The 25560-nt window shown below is 50.1% G+C and overlaps 2 protein-coding genes and 1 long non-coding RNA gene across 11 annotated transcripts in view; 2 read left to right on the top strand and 1 right to left on the bottom strand.

Moving 5' to 3' along the window:
- The first annotated feature begins 5415 nt into the window (after window positions 1-5415).
- On the top strand, window positions 5416-9773 carry PLD6 (phospholipase D family member 6). The gene is made up of 2 exons (XM_067715690.1): window positions 5416-6012; window positions 8404-9773. The coding sequence occupies exons 1-2, from the start codon at window positions 5520-5522 to the stop codon at window positions 8649-8651; spliced, it is 741 nt and encodes a 246-aa protein (XP_067571791.1). The 5' UTR covers window positions 5416-5519; the 3' UTR covers window positions 8652-9773.
- A 1519-nt stretch (window positions 9774-11292) lies between these two features.
- LOC137213157 (uncharacterized) lies at window positions 11293-23934 on the top strand. Its single transcript, XR_010937805.1, has 2 exons — window positions 11293-12030; window positions 12251-23934. It is a non-coding gene; the product is annotated as an uncharacterized lncRNA (long non-coding RNA).
- MPRIP (myosin phosphatase Rho interacting protein) overlaps window positions 23783-25560 on the bottom strand; it is a 129687-nt gene continuing 127909 nt past the window's right edge. For 7 of the 9 annotated variants that reach the window (XM_067717662.1, XM_067717659.1, XM_067717658.1 and 4 more), the window contains one exon: window positions 23783-24461. In XM_067717662.1, coding sequence (XP_067573763.1) covers window positions 24390-24461 — 72 coding nt within the window. In that variant the 3' untranslated portion in view covers window positions 23783-24389. Of the gene's footprint in view, window positions 24600-25560 lie in introns of all 9 variants that reach the window. The other 2 variants (XM_067717661.1, XM_067717660.1) reach the window with 2 other exon arrangements.

Below are 25560 nucleotides of genomic sequence, written 5' to 3'. Positions count from 1 at the left end.
TATCTGCAGAATTCTCATCGGACATTTTGGAGGCCAGAAGACAAGGGGGTTGATATGTTAAAAGTCTAAAACAAAAAAGTCAACCGAGAGTCCTCTATCCAGCAAATCTGTCCTTCAAAAGTGAGGAAAAAATCAAGACATTACCAGATAAAAGCTGAGAGGTTTGTTGTCATTAGACCTGTCCTGCAAGAACTGCTCAGGGGAGTCCTATAGGATGACATGAAAGGACACTGGACAGTACCTCAAAGCCCTATGGAGAAATAGAGATCTCAATAAAGATAAATACATGGGCAATTATAAAAACTAGAATTACTATAACAATGGTTTGTAACCATACTTTTTGTTTTCTATAACCAAGAAACATACCTTTGAAGAAAAAACTATTAATGTGAAAGCTTGTGTTACTGTAACTTTGGTTTGTAACTCCAAATTGTGTTTTCTACACAGTTTAGGAAATACATTGAGAAGAATTACTAGTTTCTGTTTTGTGGCACATGACGTATAAAGATGTAACCACCAAAAGGGGTGGGACACAGCTGTAAAGGAGGAGGATTTTTGTTATTGAAGTTAAGCTGCTATAACTTCAAATTAGAATGTTATAACTTTAGGATGTTAAATGGAATGCTTATGGTAAACACAAGGAAAATGGCTACAGAATATATGGAAGAGGAAGTTAAGAAGGAGTTTAGACAGCTCACTGCCAAAAAACAAAAAAGGAGACAGGAATGCAAGAAATGAGGAACCAAAAAGCTATAGGGCATACAGAAACATAGGCTGTAAGTCAGAAACGTTTACAAGAGACAAAGAAGGATATTATATATAACAAAAGGCTTCTGTATAATAAAGTACAGCAAGAAGTTATAACAATTATAAACACTTAACATAACTAATGACCAACCATCAAAATATATGAAACAGAAACTGAGAGAATTGAAGGGAGAAATAGTTCTACAATAATCGTTCTACCCCACTCACAATAATGGATTAAAAAAACAGAAGATAAATAAGGAAGAAATGCTCAGGGGATAGTCCTATAGTCCTTTAAACACCACAATAAACCAACTAGATCTAACAGACATTTACAGAGCACTACTCACAACAGCAGCAGCACACACAGTCTTCTCAAGTGCACTTGGGACATTTTCCAGGATAGACCATAGGTTAGACCTCAAATTAAATCTCAGTAGATCTTAACATATAGATATCATACAAAGTATCTTCTCTGACCACAAGATGAAGTTCGAAATCAATAACATAAAACTGGAAAAGTTACAAAATTGGGGAAATTAAACAACACTTTTTTTTTTGAGTATAGTTGATACACAATGTTGTGTCAGTGTCAGGTGTACAGCCCAGTGATTCAATTGTACATGGACATATATGCATTCTTTTTCAGATTTTCTCATATAGGTTATCACAGAATATTAAATAGAGTTCCCTGTGCTATGCAGTAGGTTCTTGTTGGTTACCTATCTTATATACAGTAGTGTGTGTGTGTTCATCCCAAGCTCCTGATTTATCCCTCCCCTCACGTTTCCCCTTTGGTAACCATAAGTTTGTTTCTGTTTTGTAGATATGTTCATTTGTGTCATATTTTAGATTCCACATGTAAGTGATATCATATGGTATTTGTCTTTCTCTTTCTGACTTACTTTGCATAGTATGATAATCTCTACGTCCATCCATGTTGCTGCACATGGCATTATTTCATTGTCTTTTATGGCTGAGTAATATTCCATTGTGTATATGTACGACATCTTCTTTATCCATTCCTCTGTCAATGGACATTTAGGTTGTTTCCATGTCCTGGCTATTGTAAATAGTACTGCAATGAACATTGGGGTGCATGTATCTTTTCAGATTATGGTTTTCTCAGGATATATGCCCAGGAGTGGGATTGAAGGATTATATGGTGATTCCATTTTAGTTTTTTTTTGTTGTTGTTGCGGTACGCGGGCCTTTCACTGTTGTGGCCTCTCCTGTTACGGAGCACAGGCTCTGGACGTGCAGGCTCAGTGGCCATGGCTCGCAGGCCCAGCCGCTCCGGAAGATGTGGGATCTTCCCGGACCGGGGCACGAACCCGTGTCCCCTGCCTCGGCAGGTGGACTCTCAACCACTGCACCTCCATTTTAGTTTTTTAAGGAACCTCCATACTGTTCTCCATAGTGGCTGTACCAATTTACATTCCCACCAGGAGTGTAGGAGGGTTCCCTTTTCTCCACACCCTCTCCAGCATTTATTGTTTGTAGACCTTTTGATGATGGCCGTTCTGACCGGTGTGCTGGTGCCCACTGTAGTTTTGTTTTGCATTTTTCTGATAATTACTGATGTTGAGCATCTTTTCATGTGGTTTTTGGCCATCTGTATATCTTCTTTGGAGAAATGTCTGTTTAGATCTTCTGCCCATTTTTTGATTAGGTTGTTTTTTTGACATAGAGCTACATAAGCTGTGTGTATATTTTGGAGATTAATCTCTTGTTGGTCACTTTGTAAACAATACACTTTTTAAAAAATTGATTTTATTTATTTATTATTTTTGACTGCGTTGGGTCTTCGTTGCTGTGCGCAGGCTCTCTCTAGTTGCGGCGAGCGATGGCTTCTCATTGTGGTGGCTTCTCTTGTTGCGGAGCACGGGCTCTAGGCATGCAGGCTTCAGTAGTTGCAGCACGTGGGCTCAGTTATTGTGGCTCGTGGGCTCTAGAGCGCAGGCTCAGTAGCCGTGGCTCATGGGCTTAGTTGCTCCGTGGTATGTGGGATCTTCCCGGACCAGGGCTCGAACCCGTGTCCCCTCTATTGGCAGGCATGTTCTTAACCACTGCAGCACCAGGGAAGTCCAACAACACACTTTTTTTTTTTTTCGGTACACGGGCCTCTCACTGTTGTGGCCTCTACCGTTGCGGAGCACAGGCTCCAGACGCACAGGCTCTGTGGCCATGGCTCACGGGCCCAGCTGCTCCGCGGCATGTGGGATCTTCCCGGACCGGGGCACGAACCTGTATCCTCTGCATCGGCAGGCGGACTCTCAACCACTGCGCCACCAGGGAAGCCCCAACAATACACTTTTAAACAACCAATGGATCAAGAAGAAATTACAAGGGAAATTAGAACAAATGAAAATGAAAACACAACAAAATTTATGGGATGCAGTGAAAGCAGTGCTGAGGGGGAAATTTACAGCTACAAATGCTTATATTAAAAAAGAAGAAAGATCTGAGGTCAATAACCTAACTTTACAACTTAAGGAACTAGAAAACAACAAACTAAACCCAAAGCTAGCAGAAGGAAGGAAATGATATAGATTAGAATAGATTGGAAAGCTTAGTATTTTTTGTTGAAAAAAACCTCCTGTTTCTTTGCATGTCTAGTAGGCTTTGGTTGACAACTGGACATTTTTGATAATAGAGTGTAGCAACTCTGGACTTCATTTTTCTGAGGTGGTTGTCCTTTGGAAACTTACCTGGACTTAAACTTCAGCATCTCTTCCCCTGCACTCTGCAGCCACTGGTGTGTCTGCTCGTTTTTTTAAGATTATTTTTATTTATTCGTAGGGGTCACCCCTGAGTCTTTCTAATGTGGTAGTCAGCAGTGATTTTGGTTTAACCCAAATACTCTGAGCCTGTAGGCCTCATACCCTCTGCTGATCAATCTGGGTTGGGGAATGCTTTCAAGCGCCCCTTGGCTTTCACTGCTCTCCTGGGTCTCTCCCACTCATACGTTGCTCCCCAGTTAGCCAGGCATGTGGGGAGAACATAACTCAGCCCTTTTATGGTTTTCTTACTTCCAGGATGTCTGTCACATTTTTGACTGATCTGCTGCTTGCCCTAACTTGGACTGCCTCTTGGGCTGGTAAGGCTGCGTGTTTTGATCATTCATTCACAACTGAATCCACCATTTTTGGCCAGCACAACTGTAGGTTTCTGCAGCCAGTCCCACATTGGTAAGACAGCTACTTTTTCCAACCAGCGTTGAGGGGTGGGTTTTGAAGGGATGGGAGCCTCAGTCCACAGGGCCACGGACTCCTCCTGCTCCTATCCTAAGCACCGCCGGGTTTTAAAAGCAAACACTTCTCATTTTGATGTCTGCCTTTGCGGTATTTCCAATGCCCTGAAGTTGTTGTTCTTGACCATTTCCCCCAGTTTTATGGGGGTTTTTTGGTTTTGTTCTTTGCTGCACTGCGAGGCTTGTGGGAGTTTAGTTCCCTGACCAGGGATCGAACCCGGGCCCTCAGCACTGAGAGCTCGGAGTCCTAACCACTGGACTGCCAGGGAAGTCCCAATTTGTTTGTTCTTTGCAAGGAGGAATTGAGCACCTCTTTATACTGCCATGACAGGAAGTCCTTCTTCTCATTCTTTATTATCATTTCAAATGAAGAAAGTGAGGCTCAAAGAGATGAAGCCACTTGCCTGAGGTCCTGCAGTTAGGAAGCAGGGGAGCCAGAGTTAAACTCAGGAACTCTATTAAAAAAGTTTTATTTAAGCCACGTAATTTGACAAGTTTTACATACGAATATGCCCGTGAAACCATCACTACCACCAAGATAATAAACATATCTATCACATGTCTTTAATCCCTCCTGCCCTTCCCTCACCTCTAGGCAACCAGAGATCTGCTTTCTGTCACTATAGTTTGCATTTCCTAGAATTTTATATAAATGGAATCATAAGTCTGTACTCTTTTTTTCTGGCTTTTTTCAGTCAGCATAATTGAAATCCGTCCATGTGGTAGTATATATCAATAATTTATTTCTTTTTATTGCTAAATATTCTGTTGCATTAATATGCAAAAGTTTATCTGTTGACGGACATTTATGTTGTTTCTAGATTTGAGTTATTACAAGTAAACCTGCTCTGAACATTTGCGTACAGGTCTTTGTGTGGGATACGCTTTCATTTCTCTTTGGTCATACCTAGGAGTGGGACAGCTGGACCATATGGAAGGTGTGTGTTTAACATTTTAAATAAACTTTTAATTCAGAATAATTTTAGATTTACCAAAAAGTTTCAAAGATAGCATCTTCCATTAGTGTAATTCATTTGCCAAGGTGAAGAAACTGACATTGGTACATTACTATTAAAGTCCAGACTTTATTTAGATTTCACCAGTTTTTTTTTTTTTTTTTTTTGCGGTACGCAGGCCTCTCACCACCGTGGCCTCTCCGCTCCGGATGCGCAGGCTCAGCGGCCATGGCTCACGAGCCCAGCCGCTCCGCGGCATGTGGGATCGTCCCGGACCGGGGCACGAACCCGCATCCCCTGCATCGGCAGGCGGATTCTTAACCACTGCGCCACCAGGGAAGCCCCTGTGGGTTTTCTTTGGTTGCCTCCTGGGTCTTTTGGGCGTTGGGTGCGCAGGCGCAGTGTGGGCGGGCGCACGTAGGCGGCAGGCGGGTGCGCAGGCGCAGTGGGCAATGGGCGCCGAAAGCGCAGGAGCAAGTGCCCCGGGGCGGAGGGCGCACGTGGCCCGTGGACGGCGGGCGCACAGGCGCAGTGGGCGATGGGCGCTGAATGCGCAGGCGCAGATGGGCGGCAGGCAGGCGCGCAGGCGCAGTGGGCAGCGGGCGCACGTGGTAGGCGGGGCCTCAGACGCCAAAGGCGAGATGGGGCCGTTACGCTGGCAGGTGGTGGCTGCTGTTGTCGGAGGCCTCGCGCTGGCCCTGGAGGCGCTACCCGCTGTGCTGCGCTGGCTGTGGGCCGGGCGGCGGCCACCGCGGCGCGAGGTGCTGTTCTTCCCGTCGCAGGTGACGTGCACCGAGGCCCTGTTGCGGGTCCCGGGTACCGCGCCCTCGGGCTGCCCTTGCAACCTGCCCCACGGCGAGAGCTCGCTGAGCCGCCTGTTGCGTGCCCTGCTGGCAGCCCGCGCCAGCCTCGAGCTCTGCCTGTTCGCCTTCTCCAGCCCGCAGCTGGGCCGCGCAGTGCAGCTGCTGCACCAGCGCGGGGTGCGCGTTCGCGTGGTCACCGACTGCGACTACATGGCCCTCAGTGGCTCACAGATTGGGCTGCTCCGCAAGGCAGGTAGGCCGGGCGCGGGGCCTGGGAGGCGGGAGGCAGAGCCAGGATGGCGTGGGTGTTTGGGGCGGGGGCCTGAGGACCGGGGAGACCCTCTCGCGTCCCCTGGCGGCCTTGCAAGGTCTGGGGAAACTCCAAGGTCTCCTCAGGAGCTTCTGTGCAGAGCGTCTGAGCCCGCAACCTGGGCGACAGCCCCGGGAGGGGCCGAGGCTGGAAGCAGGTCTGCCAGCAGAAGCTGGTCAGGGCGCAGGTGTGCAGAGAGGCTGCTTCTGCTTAAGGACCAAAGGGAGGAAAAGGCTTTTCCCCTTAAACTCGTTAGTGAATTTCATTTTGGAGCTTCTGAAATGAATTTTTTAAAATTTATTTTATTTTTTGAATGCGTTGGGTCTTCGTTGCTGCGCGTGGGCTTTTCTCTGGTTGCGGCGAGCGGGGACTACTCTTCGTTGTGGTGTGTGGGCTTCTCATTGCGGTGGCTTCTCGTTGCGGAGCACGAGCTCCAGTAGTTGTGGCTCTCGGGCTCTAGAGCGCAGGCTCAGTAGTTGTGGCTCTCGGGCTCTAGAGCGCAGGCTCAGTAGTTGTGGCTCTCGGGCTCTAGAGCGCAGGCTCAGTAGTTGTGGCGCACGGGCTTAGTTGCTCCGCGGCACGTAGGATCTTCCCGGACCAGCTCGAACCCGCGTCCCCTGCATTGGCAGGCGGATTCTTATCCACTGCCCCACCCGGGAAGCCCTGAAATGAATTTTAAAAATACACTACAACGTGGAGCTGAAATGTTTAGTTGGTGACAGTTAATTTGTTTCTCAGGCTACAAAATGTCAGGGAAGTCAGGTCTGTGGCTGGCCTGCCTCTCTCACTGGAGTGGGGACAGATGAACCCGGATGTGTGAATAATTTTGAAGACGTTCTAAATTCACATCCTGCTTTACCTGTGAATTCTGCTTCCTCCTCCTGCCTCAGTGTGACGTTGTGTTCTGTGTGAGCTATTCGGAGTCTGAACCTCGTGCCCTTCTCTCGATCACTGAGGCACCCAGGAAGGACATTCCTGCACCAGCATCTGTTTGACCTGTCAATTCTGGTGGCCGCTGTGGCCGAAAGATGCGTGGGGCCTTTAAGAACTGTCCCGGCTGCTCTCAGCCCAGCTTGCATGGGCCTCTTGCCTGCTCTCCTGATGGAAACGCACTTCAGTCTTCTGCTGCTTTTCCGTCTGCTTCCGTGTGGGCAGGGTTGGAAACCTAGTGTAAACGTTGAGGACCGTTGGCTTCCGCTCTTCCTGGTAGCCATGTGTTGTCCTGATCTGCTGGTTCTTTCGATGGGGAAACTTGGCTATGTTTCGGCATAGCGGTTTTATTTTGTTTAGGTTTTTAGAGAACCGTAGAACCTCAGGTTTGGGAAGAACCTTAAAGGGCCCCGCGACCAGACCCCGTCTAAACCTTGATACCCCTCTGAGGGCATCCAGACCGTCGTTTGTCACTCACTGTTGAACCGGTCTCTCTGTGAGCCTCTATTTGCCTGGACCGGTTCCAGGCTCTGGGGACACAGTGCTGAACGGTGGGGGGCTGACTGCAGCAGGAGTCCTGAGGCGCCAGGAAGGGTCAGGAGATGTCGCAGGACAGCTGCCCGCGACGTGACACGCATGAGGGCCCATGCTGTCGTGTGAGGAGTGGCAGGCGATCCTGTGGTCGAAGGTGGGAGTCACGAGGAGGGGCTGCCGGGTGCACCTTGGGCTCCGTGAGCTCCAACAGGCAGAGAGGCTGTGTGAGCGGGGTGGTCACAGGGCCAGAGCCACGGCTTCAGGGCCAGGGCCCGGTGTCTCCTGTGCTGTTCCCTCCCGCCAGGCTTGTCCCCCTTACAAGGTGCTGACTGAAGGGGATCTGCTTCTGGGCCTGAGTGAGACCTTAGGGGCAAGGGAACCCAAGCAGATGGGTTTTGCCCCAGTCACCACTGGATCGTCCTGGAACCAGTAACTGAAGGATGATGTGGGTCGTATGCCCTGGTGGGGGTGGGGAGCCTGCCCCGGATCAGGGGCTGGGAACAGGGCCTGTTTCCAGAGGAACTGAGTCACGCGTCCCTGCCGCCACCCGGCCCTCGGCTCTGCGGTCCCCCCCACCCCGATGCCTCTGTGTCCTCCACGCCGCCTCCTGGGGCTGGTGGGGCGGGTCCCTGCCTGGCTCAGCCGCCGTCACCATCCAGACGTGATGGTGCCCGCGAAACCGGACACGAGCGCGATCAGTCATGTGAACATATCCATGCTGCAGAAGGAGCCTGAACTGTAGCGATGGGTGGTGAGAGGAGGGGCTGGGGGGAGGGAGCGAGGGGCCCCCGCGTGGGGGTGATGAGACGGAGCGCCCAGCCGGCGGCTCAGTCGGGGTGACAGGCAGCAGTGACGTCTCACTTTTTGCAGGGATCCAGGTCCGGCACGACCAGGATCTGGGCTACATGCACCACAAGTTCGCGATCGTGGACAAGAAGGTGCTGATCACTGGCTCGCTGAACTGGACCACTCAGGCCATTCAGAGCAACCGGGAGAACGTGCTCATCATAGAGGACGAGGAGTGCGTGCGGCTCTTTCTGGAGGAGTTTGAGCGCATCTGGGAGGAGTTTAACCCCACCAAGTACACCTTTTTCCCTCACAAAAAGGGGAGTCGCTGAGACGCCTGCATGTGGGGAGGTGGGGCCGGCGTCCCTCGAGCTGGAGCGACCCTCGGGGGCCACGGCCACATTCCTGCTAGGAGCCGCGCGCTTCCGGGGCCGGAATCCCACGTGTTGTGCAAGGAAAGCCAGTCCCGTTAAATTCTCCTTTGTTAAATGGTACAGTTCCCTAGAGAGTGTTGGGGTTTACGAGGAAGAGGCCATGCTGTGCAGCGCAAGGGCGGGCTTTTGGACCGGGTGCCGGGTGCCTCCGTCAGGGTTGCGCGTGCAGGGAGGGCCACCGCCTCGTCACGGTGGCTCGCCGAGCCCCTTGCCTGGTTCTGGGGCCTCCCCGGCTTCCCCTGACTTGTCGGTCCAGCCCTTGGGCCCCTCAGTGCTCCCTCAGCCCCCATCCAGCGGGCGGAACCTGGATGGCCAGAGGTGACGGTCCCTCCCTCCCTGCTGCCTCCAGCTCCTGGGGGGAGGGGCGGGGGATGGCACGGCGAGGAGTGGCCGTCATCCTTGGGAATCACTCAGTAGAAGGGATGAGCACTGAGAGCTTGGCGCCTGGCAGCCCCTGGTGTGTAAGGTGAAGTGAGCAATCGTAACACGTGGAAACAGGAGTGTCCAGAAGCTGCTCCCGTTTCCACGTGTTAGGATTTTAAGTTTTAGCATTCTCACATTCGGAGAGGTTAGGCTGTGTGTGCATTGAGAACGGGCCTTCACCGTGACACTCGTGGCTTTGCTCGGTATCACCGAGGCGAGGCGGGTCCCGGGGGTGGCCTCACTGGGCTGTCCTCGTTCCCGGGGCAGGGATGTGACATGTTTGAACTGTCCCGGAGGCAGCTCCGAAGACATCTGGACAGCAGTTGCTCTCTCCTGTCGCTCAGGCCTGGTGGGCACCCCTGGGTCTCCTCCCTCATCTCCCGGCCCCTGGGGACCCCTCCCCCCATGGCGTGTTCCTCTCGATTTAAAGTTACCTCTGACTTAGAGTGTCAGATACGTAAACCCGAAACTTAGCTTTCCTTACTTAACCAAAGCTGTATTCTCAGATTGGAAGTCACAGACATGGCTTCACAGTGACCGTGTTTCTCCCCTGAGCTGGGCCCGCCGCCTCGAATAAACGCGCTCTCCCCTAGTCGACTAGCGTTGTGTGTTTCTGCCTTTTGTTCATTCGAATGGCGGCTACTTATTAAACAAAACTTTTTTTGGTGGTGGTGGGGGAACATCCAGCTATTTAGAAACCGTTGGCCAAGGCAGGAGCCTCTCGAGGAGTGAAGATTTGGGGGTGTTGCTTGGGGGACCCCCAGTGTCTTCCGAGTGTCCGCCCGGCCCGCGTGGGGCCTGCGCCTTCCTTCCGGAAGCCGGCAGTGTCCGGCGTCCCAGCACTGTGCGCAGCGGACCATCCAGCCCCACCATCCAGGTTGATGTTGCAGAAGTTGTGAAATGAGCTCATCTCACGTAGTCTTTTACTTAATGTAATTTTATTTATATTGTTTTAGTTATTGTCATCGTAGCGGTGGGAATTTGAATCGGAGCTAATCAAGTCCCAGATTAACAGCCTTTCTGGAAGGAAAACAATGTTTTCTCTGAGGGCCTGGGTGCTGACGAGGCTACAGCACTAAGGTCAGCCTCCACTTCGGAGGCTGTTCTGTCCCTTGAGGGTGGGTGACCATACGAGGTGACCAGAGCCCCGCTCTGACGGGAGAGGCGTGAGGAGGGGCAGCTGGGCTGGGGGCAGGGCACAGGCCGGCGTGTCTGGTTCTCCAGGAGAGCCAGAGGGGGTCGCGGCCGAGGCTGCGTGGTTCCCGGGTCTCCGGGTTGTGGAAGCAGGTGGGCTGAACCGTCGGTATTTTCTTGGTTCGGAAGGTAGTTCAGGCCGAGTCAGTGGCTTGTGCTGAGCGGCAGTTGTCTGGGGGCTCATCCAGTGATGGGCAGGCACACCGACGAGACCCCCAGAGGTGTGGCTGACATCGGCGGGCAGAGGACACCAGGAGTGACCTGAGCACGGAGGGGAAGAGGCCGGGAGGGGACTTGCGTGGCGTGTCGTCCGAAGCTGCACGCTTTGTCCACAAGATTCTGTCACGAACGGAACCATTACAGGAGGGAATCAACCCCCAGGAGGTTGCTCCCTAAGAGACATCGAGGTCAGCTCCCCTCTTACTGCCCCCCGCCCCCGCCCCCGCCCCACAGGCTCCTGGCCAGCCTCGTGATTTTGGTTCAAAGTCGTCATTTTAACTACGGGGCAGTGATGCAGCTTAACAAAGTTAATTAAACAGGCAAAGTTAATTAAACATTGGCACAGTTAACGTGTAAAATATTTTAAACTCATGCAACGCTTGTGGTAAAAAAAAAAATGTCCTGGTAGTAGTTTGTCCCGTAGCTGTCAAATACACGAGAATGTTGGGTTCAAACAATGCAGTTCCATTGTATTTAAAGCCCTGTATTGGTTGTACTGAATTGTTTTGTTTGTTTGTTTTGCGGTAGGCGGGCCTCGCACTGCCGCGGCTTCCCCCGTTGCGGAGCACAGGCTCCGGACACGCAGGCTCAGTGGCCATGGCTCACGGGCCCAGCCGCTCCGCGGCATGTGGGATCTTCCCCGACCGGGGCACGAACCCGTGTCCCCTGCATCGGCAGGCGGACTCTCAACCACGGCGCCACCAGGGAATCCTCTGAATTGGTTTTTAACGCAACTGACTAGTTTAAAAAAACACTTCACTCAGATTCACATACCATAAAACTCATTCTTTTAAAATATGCAGTTCGGTGTATTAACATTCTATTAAGAGATTATCAGTTATTAGTGTATTAACAGAGTTGTTATTTACTATATTACCAGAGTTGTGCAGCCATCACTACTGTCTGCTTTCAGAGTGTTTTCTTCGCTCCAGAAAGAAACCCTGTTTCTGTGGGTTTACCTGGTGTGGATGTCTTACATAAACGGAGTCCACAGCCTGTGGTCTCTGGTCTCTGCCTCCTTTCCCTGAGTGCAGTGCTGTTGAGGGCTGTCCGTGTTGCAGCAGGTGTCAGCATTTTACTTCTTTTATAGCTGAATGATAACGCATCGTATGGCCAGAACACATTTGGTTTCCCTGTTTGTCAACTGATGGACATGGGGGTTGTTCCCACCTTTTGTCTGTTACAAATACGACGCTGTGAACATTCACATACGAGAGTTCGTGTGGGCATGTTTTCGTCTCTCTTGAGTATATACCTGGGAGTGGAATTGTTGGGTCATATCACTCTGTTTAACCATTTTAGAAACTGCCAGACTGTTTTCCAAAGCGGCTGAATCATTTTACATTCCCGCCAGCAGCGTATCAGGGTTCCTTTTTCTCCACATCCTCACGAACAGAAAGCTATTATTTGACTTTTAAAAAAATTAGTTGTAAAAATGGAGGTATAGGGCTTCCCTGGTGGCGCAGTGGTTGAGAGTCCGCCTGCCGATGCTGGGGACACGGGTTCGTGCCCCGGTCCGGGAAGATCCCACATGCCGCGCAGCGGCTGGGCCCGTGAGCCACGGCCTCTGAGCCTGCGCGTCCGGAGCCTGTGCTCCGCAACGGGAGAGGCCACAGCAGTGAGAGGCCTGCATACCACAAAAAAAAAAAAAAAAAAAAAAGGTATAATTGAGGTACAATATTATGTAAGTTTCAGGTGTGCGACAGTGACTCACAGTATTCAAGGGTTATATTCCATTTGCAGTTATAAAATATTGGCTATATTTCCTGTGTTGTACTAAATACCCTTGTAACTTATTTTGTACATTGAAGTTTGTACCTCTTAATCCCCTACTCTTATCTTGCCCCTCCCCCTCCCATCTTCCCACTGGTAACCACTAGTTCTCTAGATCTGCCTCTTCCTTTTTTGTTATGTTCACTAGTCTATTTGATTTTTTAGATTCCGCATATAAATGATATCATACAGTATTTGTCTTTCTCTGTCTGACTTAGTTCACTGAGCATAATATTCTCCAAGTCCATGCATGTTGTTGCAGATGGCATTATTTCATTCTCTTTTATGGCTGACTAGTCTTCCATTGCATACATGTACCACAGCTTCTTTAGTCATTTACCTGTTGATGGATACTTAGGTTGCTTCCATATCTTGGCTGTTTTAAATAGTGCTGCTATGAGCATTGGGGTGCGTGTATCTTTTCCAATTAGTTTGTTCATTTCCTTTGGATATGTACCTAGGAGTGCAACTGCTGGGTCACATGGTGGCTCTATTTTTACTTTGTTTAGAAACTGCCAGACTGTTTTCCATAGTGGCTGCACCAATTTGCATTCCCACCAGCAGTGTGTGAGGGTTCTGTTTATTTCACATCCTCACCAAAGGGTGTTATTTGTGGTCTTTTTGATGATGGCCATTCTGACTGGTGTGAAGTGGTATCTCATTGTGTTCTGTTTTTTTTTAGTTTATGTATTTATTTTGGGCTGCGTTGGGTCTTTGTTGCTGTGCACGGGCTTTGTCTGTGGAGAGTGGGGACTGCTCTTCATTGCGCTGTGAGGGTTTTTCATTTCAGTGGCTTTGCTTGTTGCGGAGTACAGGCTTTATGCATACGGACTTCAGTAGTTGCAGCACCTGGGCTTGACAGTTGTGGCTCAGGGGCTCTAGAGCGCAGGCTCAGTAGTTGTGGCACATGGGCTTAGTTGCTCTGTGGCACGTGGGATCTTCCCAGACTGGGGCTCAAACCCGTGTCCCCTACATTGGCAGGTGGATTCTTAACCACTGACCCACCAGGGAAGTCCCATCTCATTGTGGTTTCAATTTGCATTTCCCTGATGGTGGACGATGTTGAGCATCTGCTTATGTGCCGGTTAACCATCTGTGGTTTTTATTTGTAAAAAAACTTCTGTTCAGGTCTTCTCCCCATTTTTTAATTGGGTTGTTTGCTTTTCTGATGTTGAGCTGTATAAACTGTTTATATTGATTATATTTTGCATATTAACCCCTTATCAGTCATATCATTTGCAAATATTTTCTCCCATTCAGTAGCTTGTCTTTATGTTTTGTTGACGGTTTCCTTTGCTGTGCAGTTTTTAAGTTTAATTAGGTTTCATTTGTTTATTTATCTATTTATTTTCTGGGGCTGCGTTGGGTCTTTGTTGCTGCTGTGGGCTTTCTTTCGTTGTGGCGAGCGGGGGCTACTCTTCATTGCGGTGCGCGGGCTTCTCATTGTGGTGGCTTCTCTTGTTGCGGAGCACGGGCTCTAGGCACGTGGACTTCAGTAGTTGTGGCACGTGGGCTCAGTAGTTGTGGCACACGGGCTCTAGAGCGCAGGCTCAGTAGTTGTGGCGTATGGGCTTAGTTGCTCCTTGGCATGTGGGATCTTCAGGGCACGAACCCGTGTCCCCTGCCTTGGAAGGCGGATTCTTAACCACTGTGCCACCAGGGAAGCCCCATTTGTTTATTTTTGCTTTTATTTCCTTTGCTTTAGGAGACAGATCCAAGAAAATATTGCTACAGTTTACATCAAGAGTATTCCACTTACGTTTTCTTTTAGGAGTTTAATGTTTTCTGGTCTTACATTTAGGTCTTTAATCCATTTTTTAAAAGTCGAATTATAGTCGATTTACAATGTTGTGTTAGTTTCAGGTGTACATCAAAGTGATTCAGTTATATACATGATATACACATTTTATATATATTCTTTTTTACATTTTTTCCATTATTTGTTATTACAAGATATTGAATTAGTTACGTGTGCTACACAGTAGGTCCTTGTTGTTTATCTATTTCACATATAGTAATGTTTGTTATTCCCAAACTCCCCTTCCCCTTTGGTAACCATGTTTGTTTTCTGTGTCTGTGAGAGTATTTCTGTTTTGTAAATAAGTTCATTTGTATCATTTTTTTAGATTCCACATATAAATAATATCTTAAGATATTTGCCTTTCTCTGTCTGACTTACTTCACTTAGTATGATAATCTCTAGGTACATCCATGTTGCTGCAGATGGCATTATTTCATTCTTTTTTTAAAAAAATACATTTATTTATTTACTTACTTCTGGCTGCGTTGGGTCTTCGTTGCGGTGCGCGGGCTTCTCACTGCGGTGGCTTCTCTTGTTGCAGAGCATGGGCTCTAGGCGCATGGGCTTAGTTGCCTCGTGGCACGTGGGATCTTCCCAGACCAGGGATTGAACCCGTGTCCCCCTGTGCTGGCAGGAGGATTCTTAACCACTGTGCCACCAGGGAAGTCCCTCATTCTTTTTTTATGGTTGAGTAATATTCCATTATATATATGTACCACATCTTCTTTATCCATTCATCTGCTGATGGGCATTTAGGATGCTTCCATGTCTTGGCTATTTAAGTAGTGCTGCCACAAACATTGGGGTGCATGTATCTTTTCGAATTAGAGTTTTTGTCTTTCCAGATACATGCCCAGGAGTAGGATCATATGGTAACTATTTTTAGTTTTTTGAGAAACCACCATACTGTTCTTCATAATGGCTGCACCAGTTTACATCCCCACCAACGGTGTAGGAGTGTTCCCTTTTCTACACATCCTCTCCAATAGGTCTTTAATCCATTTTGAGTTTATTGCTGTATATGGTGTGGGAAAATGTTCTTTCGTTCTTCTACATGCAGCTGTCCAGTTTTCCCAGCACCTATCTGACTTTAATGATAGCCATCCTATTGGGTGTGAGGTGCTGCCTCAAGTGTGGTTTTTTCTTGTATTTCCTGGATGACTAATGGTGTTGAGCACCACCATGTATTTACTGGTCTTTTATATATCGTCTTTGGAGAAATGTCTATTCAAATCCTTCACCCATTTTTTAAATTGGGTTGCATTTTTATTGTTGAGTTATAAGAGTGTTTGTATATTCTGGATATAAGTCCCTTATCAGAAGTATGATTTGCAGATATTTTCTCCCATCTTTGGGTAGTCATTTCACTTTCTTGCTGGCATTGTTTGCAGCATATATTATTAATTTTGGTATAGTTCAATTTATCTGTTCTTCACCTGTTTGTGCTTTGGTGTCTTAACTAAGGAACCAATGCCCAACCCATTGGTGACAAAGATTTGCTCTTACTTTTTTTCCTGAAAGTCTTATATTTAGGTCTATGAACCATTTTGAGTTATTTTTTAAAATATATTTTCTTTGAACTTTTTTTTTTGAATATTTATTTATTTGGTTGTGCTGGGTCTTAGTTGCAGCAGGCAGGCTCCTTAGTTGCGGCCCAGCTGGCTCCCCAGATGCGGCACGCGGGCTCCTTAGTTTTGGCATGTGAACTCCCAGTTGAGGCATGCATGTGGGATCTAGTTCCCTGACCAGGGATCAAACCCGGGCCCCCTGCATTGGGAGCATGGAGTCCTATCCACTACGCCACCAGGGAAGTCCCATTTTGAGTTAATTTTTGTATGTGGTGTGATGTAAGGGATCCGACTTCATTCTTTTGCATGTAGGTAGCTAGTTGTCCCAGCACCACTTGTTGAAGAGAGTATTTTTTTCCCTACTGAGTGGCTTTGACACCCTTGTCAGAATCAGCTGACTGTAAATGTAAGGGCTTACTTCTGGGTCTCCGTTATCTTCCATTGATCTGATCTGTATGCCAATACCACACTGTGTTGATTACTGAAGCCTTGCAGTGTGTTTTGAAACCCAGCAGAATGAGTCCTCCACCTTTGTTCGTCTTTTCCAACGTGCTTTGGCTGCTCCAGGTACCCCATACATTTCCCTATGAACCTTAGGATCAACTGATCAACCTTTGCAGTAGCAGCTGGGATTTTGATAGGGATTGCCATGAATCTGTAGATCAAATTGGAGAATATTGCTATTTTAACGGTATTCCATCTTCCAGCGCATGAACATGGGATACTTTTCAATTTATTTAAATCTTCTTTAATTTCTTTAAATAATGTTTCATTGTTTTCAGTGTGCAAGTCTTACACTTCTAAAATGTATTTGTTTCAGATTATTTACTAGTGTAGAGAAATGCAGTTGGTTTTTGTGTGAGTCTTGTATCCTGCACACGTGCTGAGCTCATTTATAGTTTTAATAGTTTTTTTTTTTTTTTTTTGGTGGATTCCTTAGAACTTCCTCTATGCAAGATCCTGTCATCTGCAGGTGGAGGTCGTTTTACTTCTTCTTCCACATGGATGCCTTTCCTTTCTCTTCCTAACTGCTCTGGCTAGTCTCTCAAGCAGTGTTGGACAGATAAGGCGTGAACAGACATCCCTGTCTTGCTCCTGATCTTAGGGGGAAGCTTTCAGTGTTACCATTGAGTGTGAGGTTAACTGGGTTTTTCATAGTTATCCTTTATTTATTTATTTATTTATTGGCTGTGTTGGGTCTTCATTGCTGCGCATGGGCTTTTTCTCTCCAGTTGTGGCTAGCAAGAGGGGGCTACTCTTCATTGCAGTGTGCAGGCTTCTCATTGTGGTGGCTTCTCTCGTTGTGGAGCACAGGCTCTAGGCACATGGGCTTCAGTAGTTGCAGCGCGTGGGCTCAGTAGTTGTGGTTCACGGGCTTAGGTGCTCTGCAGCATGTGGGATCTTCCCAGACCAGGGATCGAGCCCCTGTCCCCTGCATTGGCAGGCGGATTCTTAACCGCTGCGCCACCAGGGAAGTCCCTGTCCTTTAATATTGAGGAAGCTCACTTCTGTGCCTAGCTTGTTGAGTGTCTTTACCACTTTTCCAAATGCCTACTGGCTTTTAAAACTGCATGTACATAGCTTTAAAAAAATAGTGTTAAAGCTGTTAAAACACCATTATATTAGACCAGCGTCCTGAAACTATGCTTTGATAAGAATAATTTTTTTAAATGGGTGAAAAACAACTGAAACATCTTTGAACAATTGGAATAGTACTGAAAATGTTTACGTGTCTGTACTCAAGTTTATTTTTGTCAAGTTTTACAGATTCCACAAGTTGATTTCTAATAGGTAGAGTCAGACTTGAATTTGTTTGTGTTTATCTGAGTAAAAGTTTGGATTCTGCAGTCATTTTCACATGTTTTACTCCAAAGGTTGTGACAATATTGGGGGGAAAAAAGTTTCTTATTTTAAATTTACTTAGTGGGTCACAACCAGAATTTTACAAAATGAAATGGGATAGAGACGTCAGTGTGTGTCCTAGGAAGGGTGCATTATTTTGTGAAATGTTGGATTGTGGCTGGGGTGTATGTTTGTGTGTACTGGGTCATGATGAAAAATGCATTTTCTTTTTTCTTTTTTTCTTTTTATTTCTTTTTTAAATTTTAATTAATTAATTAATTATTTTTGACTGTGTTGGGTCTTTGTTTCTGTGCGAGGGCTTTCTCCAGTTGCGGCGAGCAGGGGCCACTCTTCATCGCGGTGCGCGTGCCTCTCACTGTTGCGGCCTCTCCCGTTGCGGAGCACAGGCTCCAGACGCGCAAGCTCAGTAGTTGTGGCTCACGGGGCTAGTTGCTCCGCGGCATGTGGGATCTTCCCAGACCAGGGCTCGAACCCGTGTCCCCTGCATTGGCAGGCAGATTCCCAACCACTGCGCCACCAGGGAAGCCCGCATTTTCTTTTTTAAACAAAAAGTAAAAATACTGTAAGTAAATCTACGAATGAAGGGGTAGGTATGGGGGAGTTATAGTTCTTTTTCTGGTATTTCTTATTGTCTTTTTGGCCCCCTGAAAGTTTCTGTAACAGAGCCAATGTACCTTAATTAGATTACGGATGTAAAATATTTCTAACTCTTCGTTGTGTGTGAACATGTGAAATCTCCTGATTTTAAAGTGTTGACAACTAATCCAGACACTTAAAAAGCAGGTTTTGTACAAGTAGAACCAAAGCTCCATCATAAATCTCTGGGCTCCTGACCAAGCCCTCTGACTTGTGACCTAAACGCCTGTTTTGCGTCATGTCCTTCCGTTAAACAAAACCTCGTTTACAGCATGCCAAGGGTGATGCAAAAATAGTTTATTATGATATTGTTTATGTAAAGTTAGGTAATATTTACAGTAGAAATGATCAGCTACATCCATGGGAATCTAGCATGTCACACAAAGGAATAAATATTTTGACAAGTAACACTTCAGTTGTAGTGAGCAGTTGATCAGAAATTTTGTATTTAAAAAGGAGCCTCAAACTAAACCGTAGAGGTCTTGAATTGTCAGAGAGCAGCGAGCTGACCAGGCCCTTCTCTTCAAGAGGCCCCTGCAGTCCCACGGGAGATGGGCCCCCTCCTGGGGGCCGGGGGGGGGCACGCAGTGGGTCTCCATGCCACTTCAGCCTGGCGAACATTACGTTAGTACAGAAATTAAACGCCCGTTAAAATTATACAAGCTTATTCTTTGAACATGTACCACCCATGAAAAAGTAGCTGTGGCAGAAGTGATTGTTGCTGTGAATTATTCCCGAACTTGTCCCAGTAGAAGCAGCTACCTACGCTTTTCCACTTTGTTCGTATGCGGCCCCCGCCCCGCCAGCAGCTAGGCATAGTATGCTTTTGTCTCAAGTAGCTGGATTGAGACATTCACCCTGAAAGAAGAGCATATCTGTGAGAAAGATCACTGAGGATTCTAATTTTTGAGGAGAAACTTTACGTTTTATAAATATTACTTAGGAAAAGTCTTAATCGCTTAACTGGTTTTGAATCCTAACGGTAAGCCAGTAGATATGTTGTTAATACTAAAGGTAAATTCTAAAATCCATTTTAATTGGTTTTGTGATACAAGCATAACACAAGAATGAATTTAGTGTTCTTTGTAATCTATTTCTAGCTTTCTATAAAATAAAACTGAAACGCGCGACGTAGCTAGCTGTAAAGGGGAGAGGGCGGATGGCTGGAAACGTGATGGGCAGCACGCGCCCGTGCGTCTGAAGGCTGCTCTGCGTGAGCTCAGACTGCCCTCCCGGCTCATCCCACAGGCCTGGACGGTCCAGTTCTCAAGTACGCTTGCCAGCCTGACGGGCACACATCATAGAATAACAGCCTTACGAGTTCTGCAACGTCCAAGCCGTCACACAACAACCCGGCGCTTGGCTGGACTCCCACGCAGCCCCCAGCAGGTGGCCACAGGTCACTGACTTAGACGCCAAGGTGCTGGGTCTCCTGCAGGTCCCCAGTCACTGTGTGCAGGGTCCGGGCAGGAGCCCCTCCTGTGTTCCTCCTCCTCCTGATTTTCCTCAGCACTTTGAACGGCTCTGCCAAGAATGAGGAACAAGTACAACCGAGATCTTTCAGGGAAAAACAAAACCACCTGTTAAACGGCCAGAGCTTTATGAAAGGTAACACAAGTCATTAAAAACACTTCCTTGTAATGTTGAGTGGGATTCAGTGTTGTACCCAAAGCTGTTCGTCCTATCTTAGAAAGCAATGCTTGTATGAGGAAAAAAGAAAAAAACCCACAGACTTTGTCACAGAAATCCATGCAGTAACTTCTGAGTAATATTTACACTGCTTGCTCTGAATAATATCCCGGTTTTTCTAAATACAGAGGACCTGGGAGCTGCACGGGGTGTGCGGGGTCCCGTGGGCCCTGGAAGGAATGGACACAGTGTGTCTGAGCTGCTCTCGGGGACACAGGTTTAGGCCTGCTCTTCTGAGGGTCTTCTGTTGACAGACCTCAGGGAGGGGAGACTGCTTTCCTTTACAGAGAAACAGGAAGAAACTCACCGTTCTCAAAAGGGTAGAAGAACGAGACCGGTCTTCTCCAGTCAGACAAAACTTGAGAGACTGACAGTTCATCTCCATACTGGGTTTCTATCCTGTCTTCCTATCAAAGAACCCAAAACACGTGGTTTCTGAGACCTCCCTTAAGGCTGCTGCTTATTTAAGTTTTCAGCTGTGGAAAGTATGGCCTTGCGAAAGTGTACACACGTGAAAATACACAAAACTAAAGTGCAGCCCCGCCTCCTGAGAGCAGGCTAAGGAGGGCCGGGCTGGGCCTGCTGCGGCGGGAGTGTCCCTAGCGTCGTGCGCTCAGTGCCGAGAGCAGGGGCGGGCGCTACGTCTCACCTGACCTATGGTGAGGAAGACCTTTCCCAGGCTTGGGAGTCCGACACCTGCGCTCAGGCCTCTCGGCGCCGTCCAGGATCCCCTCTCAGGATGGCGGGATGAAGGAGCGCCCACGATCACAAGATGGGTGTGCAGATGCCTGCAGTGAAAACCTCTGGAAGAAGTCGGTTCTCAGCAGCACCTCCCAAGTCTTCTAAGGGTGGGGCTGCAGCACCAGGGTCCCGGGACCCTCGTTAGTTTCGGCTGAGTGGAGGAAATGCTAGGGCAACAGGTAAAAGCTGTTCATAAAGCAAATTCCTACTCAACATGAAACACCAAGAGCTCACTGTCCAGGACTTTGGGGTGTGAGACATTCCGGAATACTGTAGTTTCCAGAGGAGAGAAGCTTCCAGTTAAGGTGCCAGATCATTTTTCCTTCTAGTGTTTCATTCTTAAGTATCATACTACACACTTTCCAGTCCTTTGTAAAACTCTGGCAACAGTTAAGTTTCCTCCCCTTTCTAGGTGATAAAGGTGTCTAGTATTTTTGTTTTATGAAATTGCGTCTTGAAAGTAAGCTTCTTGAGAACGATGATGAGCAAACTTCCTTTCAGGAAAGAGAACTGCTGGCGGGCTGTGTTCATTTTACTGTCTAATGGAAAACAGCTATGAGTCCCTGGAGAAGACCACGTCAGGAGCGAGCGGCGGCGGGAAGCCTGGCTCGTGGTGCTCCGGCGGGACGCCGCGTCCTCAGGGAGGAGCGGGCGTGAGTTCCTTCGCGAGGAGAACACGCACGCCTGTCTACCTGCTCCTCCCAGCGGGGGACACCCCGGGGCGCCCGCGAGGTCTCACCGGCTAGAGCTGGGGGACCCTGGCACCTGGCTGGAGAGGAGGTTCCAGGGTGAGCGCTCACCATACAGGCCCCTCGGAGGGGCCAGGCACTGTGCCGCCTCACCCAGAGGATGTGGAGGGGGCTGCCAGGCGCAGCGATGGAAAGATGGTGTTTCCCTCGCAGAGAAACGGCATTAAATAGACGTCTCTGAGAGTGCTGACGCCGTAGGTCTTGTCTCGTGGCCTCATCTGTCAGAACTGCTCTCAGGCAGCTCCCTCTCTTCCCGAGCCTGGCCTGCATGAGGCCTCGGTGCCCAGCTGTCGGGTCAGTGAGCCGCTGCCTGCGTCTGGACACCGTGAACGACAGGCTGCCCGTGACTGGCCAGAGGCTGGGCCTTCCGTCGTCCTCGGTCTCCGCCGGTCACCCCAGCACAGCCATCGCTTCATCCCAGGAAGCCACGCTGGCTCTCGCGCCATGGCACAAGCCCGCGAGGCACGCTGCGGCCAGCACGGTCACTGGAACACTGGCCTTCAGACCTGCTTAGGCCCCGGCAGCACGTCGGAGCAGAGGCGGCCGCGAGCCCGGCGCACGTACACTGCAGTGATGCCGGTGTTCACAGAACCGCCAGGTGGTGTGAGTCTGTCCAGCCGTCCCGCTGGCCTGTCGGGCTCAGCTTAGCTGCAGGTGCTCGCAGGTCCCAGATGAAGGAGAAACGTTTACAGGAAAATATCACTGCTGTGAAGAGACGACCCAGGGAACCTTTTCCTCCCTGGGGACGTGGGGACGCTCCCCATGCTGGGGGAGTGCCGGGAGCACCCTGGGCTCGCGGTCACCTGCGCCTCCCTGTCCACAGCCCCCCGAGGGCCTGTTCTCTGCCAACGCAGACACCGGCTCAACCTCCGCATACGTGTTCTTCCTCCCTTCTGGAGTGCGGCAGCTGAATTGCTGCCTGGGAGCTTGGGTGCTCGCAGGGAGAGTCCGGAGGACGCTGCGTGCCGGGGGCTGAGGTGGGACGGTGAGATGCAGAGCAGAGACCCTCGCCGTCCTGTCCTGCCTGCTCACGCCAGCCCGAAGCTCAGACCTGGTTCCGAACCAGGCGGCGGCCGTCACCACGTGCTGCTGCCCAGCACTGCCGGGGTCGCTGCTCGGCTGGTTGAGCCCTCGCGGTGCATTTCCTGGCCACCTCTGCCTGCAAGCCCCGGATGCTGCTGCCGCCACCTGTTCCCCAAGATTCCTGAGGGCAGACCTCAAAGGACAACTGATGAAGACACGTGAATAAAATGCTCCTTTGACCTAATCAGGAGCACTGCACAATCCAAACGCTCACGTCTACGGGCAGACGAAACCCAACTCTGTGCGCGGACCCTGCCCTTCTGGGAGGGCCGGAGATCCCCCCAGGGGCAGCAGGGGCAGCACAGGGCCAACCCGGCCTGACGAGGTGCATGCTCGGAGGAGGGACACGAAGCCACAGTCATGACACCCGAAGAGCCGCCCGAGCCTGGCAGAGGCCCGCCCAGCAGATCCCCAGGGCACCTGTCACGCTGCCCTCGATGACACGCTCACAGACCATTCTGGAGACAGCGCCAGTCTACATGGCGGGGGTGTCTGATGCCAGAATTAAAGGAGCTAATGTTCTCTGCTTTTAAAAACGTGGGAGGATAGCGGCGAAGGAGTGACTGGCGTGGTGTGAGGCTCTGAACAGCTTGTGAGCAGGGAGGGCCCACTGCAGCCAGGAGCCCTGAGACCATCCAGTGAGAAGACGGCACGGGAGCTGCACTTCTTACACACCCCAGGGCCTCTGTCCTGCCCTTCCAGGACTTCCTCCAAATGACCTCGTGCGTTCACTTAATCTAAAAACTGAGCAAGATGATTCCTACGTTTCCACGCCCGAAGCACCCACGTACCCGAGACAGTGGTGCTCACCCAAGCAGTGAGGCCAGGAGGCCTTCCCCCCGCGCCCGGGCTGGCTCCTGCCTGGTGGGCTTTGTTCACACTCCCCGCCCTAACGGGATGAGGAGTTTTCATGGGGCCGTCATAGAACCCCGATTTCAGAGGTTTTCAAGAAGTGCTGTGGAGTGTCTGGTGGCGGTTAAAGAGTTGTTACTCAGACCACTAAGGAAGCAGAGCCGTCGGTCCAGGCCCGGCGCAGGCGCCCCCAGTGCCGCAGGGCCTGAGACCTCAGGTGAACTGAAGGAGGCTTAGGAGCACGTCACGAGTGGCCAGTTCTTATCTGGTTCCAACATCTGCTCTAACCTCGGCTTAACACAGGGTCTCCTGTCAACCGTATTCTGAGGGAAAACTCTTCATTATTTGTGCTCACAGGTCAGCATCTACCGAGTATGAAAGGACCAGGGTTCCTGGTGACCAAGAAAGAAGCGAGCGTAGGAAGGAATGAGAGGGGCCTGGTTTTGTGCAAGATTTAATAAAAAACAAACAAAAATAGGAATGGCTGCTTTCAACATTTTCCAGGTTGTGAAAGGTTTACCACGAGTATCTGGGGTGTGGTTCTAAGCGGCATTAGTGGAACAAATACAAAATGCTGTCCTCCTCTGAAGCCCAAAGGTGGTACATCCAAGGTTCTAGGCCACGCTCCCCCCCCCCCCCCCCGCAGGCTACCAGCTATCCGCGCTGGGACCGCAGCACACGCCTCCACGCCTTGTGGCCGGTTCTCTCCCAGGGACCCGCCCGGGCCCTGACCCCACCGCGCACTGGGCGAGACAGAGCTAGCTTATCGCAGGCTGCTGGGCCTTAATACTGACATGAGCGCGGGGGCGACGGGGGAGAGACACATGCGCTCGGCCCCTCGGCTGGGCTGGTCGTAGAAAACCATGGGGAAAAGCTTCGGTAAACACAACAGGGGTGATGTGAGCAACCCACAGACCAGTCTCTCATGCATCCATACCACAGTTACTGAGGGCGATAACAACGATAACGATAACAGAAATCGAAGGTACAGACGAGGGTGGCGGCCGCGGGCCAGGGAGGGTGCGTCTGAGCTGCGTGGGAGCAGCTAGTCGCGCTCCAGGTCCCTGGACTCAAAGAGCTTCAGGCGATCTTGCACCGTCAGGCCTTCCTTCAGACTCTGGTGGAGAAACAGACAGGCCGTTAGCCAGCGGCCCCGCTTGGCACGGGCTGCAGTCCGGCGAGAGGCGCGGCTCGGGGCTCCCGGAGGGTTAGTGGGCGTGCTAGAAGGGCCACGACCCCCGAGGTGGTGGTGTTACTAAATGAGAAGGAAAAAGAAACAAGACCGACGCTGAGCTTAGGGCTCTCCCGACAAGCAGGGAGCAGACCAGTGGAGCCGGGAGAGGAGCCCTGCTAAGAACGTGAAGATGCCCGCTACGTCCGCATCCACGTCCGGTCTCTCGCGACCGCAGGCTGGCGGCACCTGCTGCACCGATCACAAACCCTGTTGGACTCTCTCACTGCCCCGGGGATTGGGGAACGTGGCGGTGGGAACATGTCGGTTTGTTTTACTGAGTCTCTGAGAACGGAAGCCCATCCTTGTTCATGTGGGACCTCGGCGAAGGTGGGGGACAGAGGATTTCCTGCTTTTCTCTGGGAGGCTCTTCACAGAGACTTAATTTCTGGACGAGAAAAGGAGCATCACCTCAGAGCACGACTGGGAACGAAGGTGCCTCGCTGCCATTGGATCTGCGTGGCAAGTCCAGGCTTCACTGAGGCTGCGGAACCGGGGCCGGCCCACAATCAGCAGGTGAGACCGAGCCGAGCCTCCCCCTCAGAGCTGACCCGCGTCCCCTGGGGCCCCAGCTTCACCCAGGACAGCTCTGCTTGCCTGTATTTTTAATTTGGATGCCACTGGTCAGAGGAAGAGGACCAATCCACGTCCCATGCTGACATCCATTAACACACACGACTGCCTCACGTGCTCTCAGGGCTCTTCCCAAGTGCGCCTGCTTCAGGTCAGGGCTGCCACCTACACGGTCGCTGTCTACACAGCAGCCAGTCTCATCCAGGGGCTGGGCCCCGTCACCTGCCACGCTGCACCGCTCTAGTTGGGGACTTTCCCTTGGGTGGCAGCAAACCGCCACTGCTGAGTCCTGAGGGACAGAGATCTTCCCTCCGCGCACTGTCGCACACGCTTGGTGATCATCCCTGCTGTGCAGCCGCTCACCACAGCTGTGGGGGCGGAGCCTGAGAAGACCCCGTGCTGCCCCACACAC

This window comes from Pseudorca crassidens, chromosome 19, assembly GCF_039906515.1.
Source record: "Pseudorca crassidens isolate mPseCra1 chromosome 19, mPseCra1.hap1, whole genome shotgun sequence".
NCBI classification, from domain to species: domain Eukaryota; kingdom Metazoa; phylum Chordata; class Mammalia; order Artiodactyla; family Delphinidae; genus Pseudorca; species Pseudorca crassidens.
Note: the sequence above shows the minus strand (reverse complement) of the source record. Positions and strands in the feature narration are given on the sequence as shown.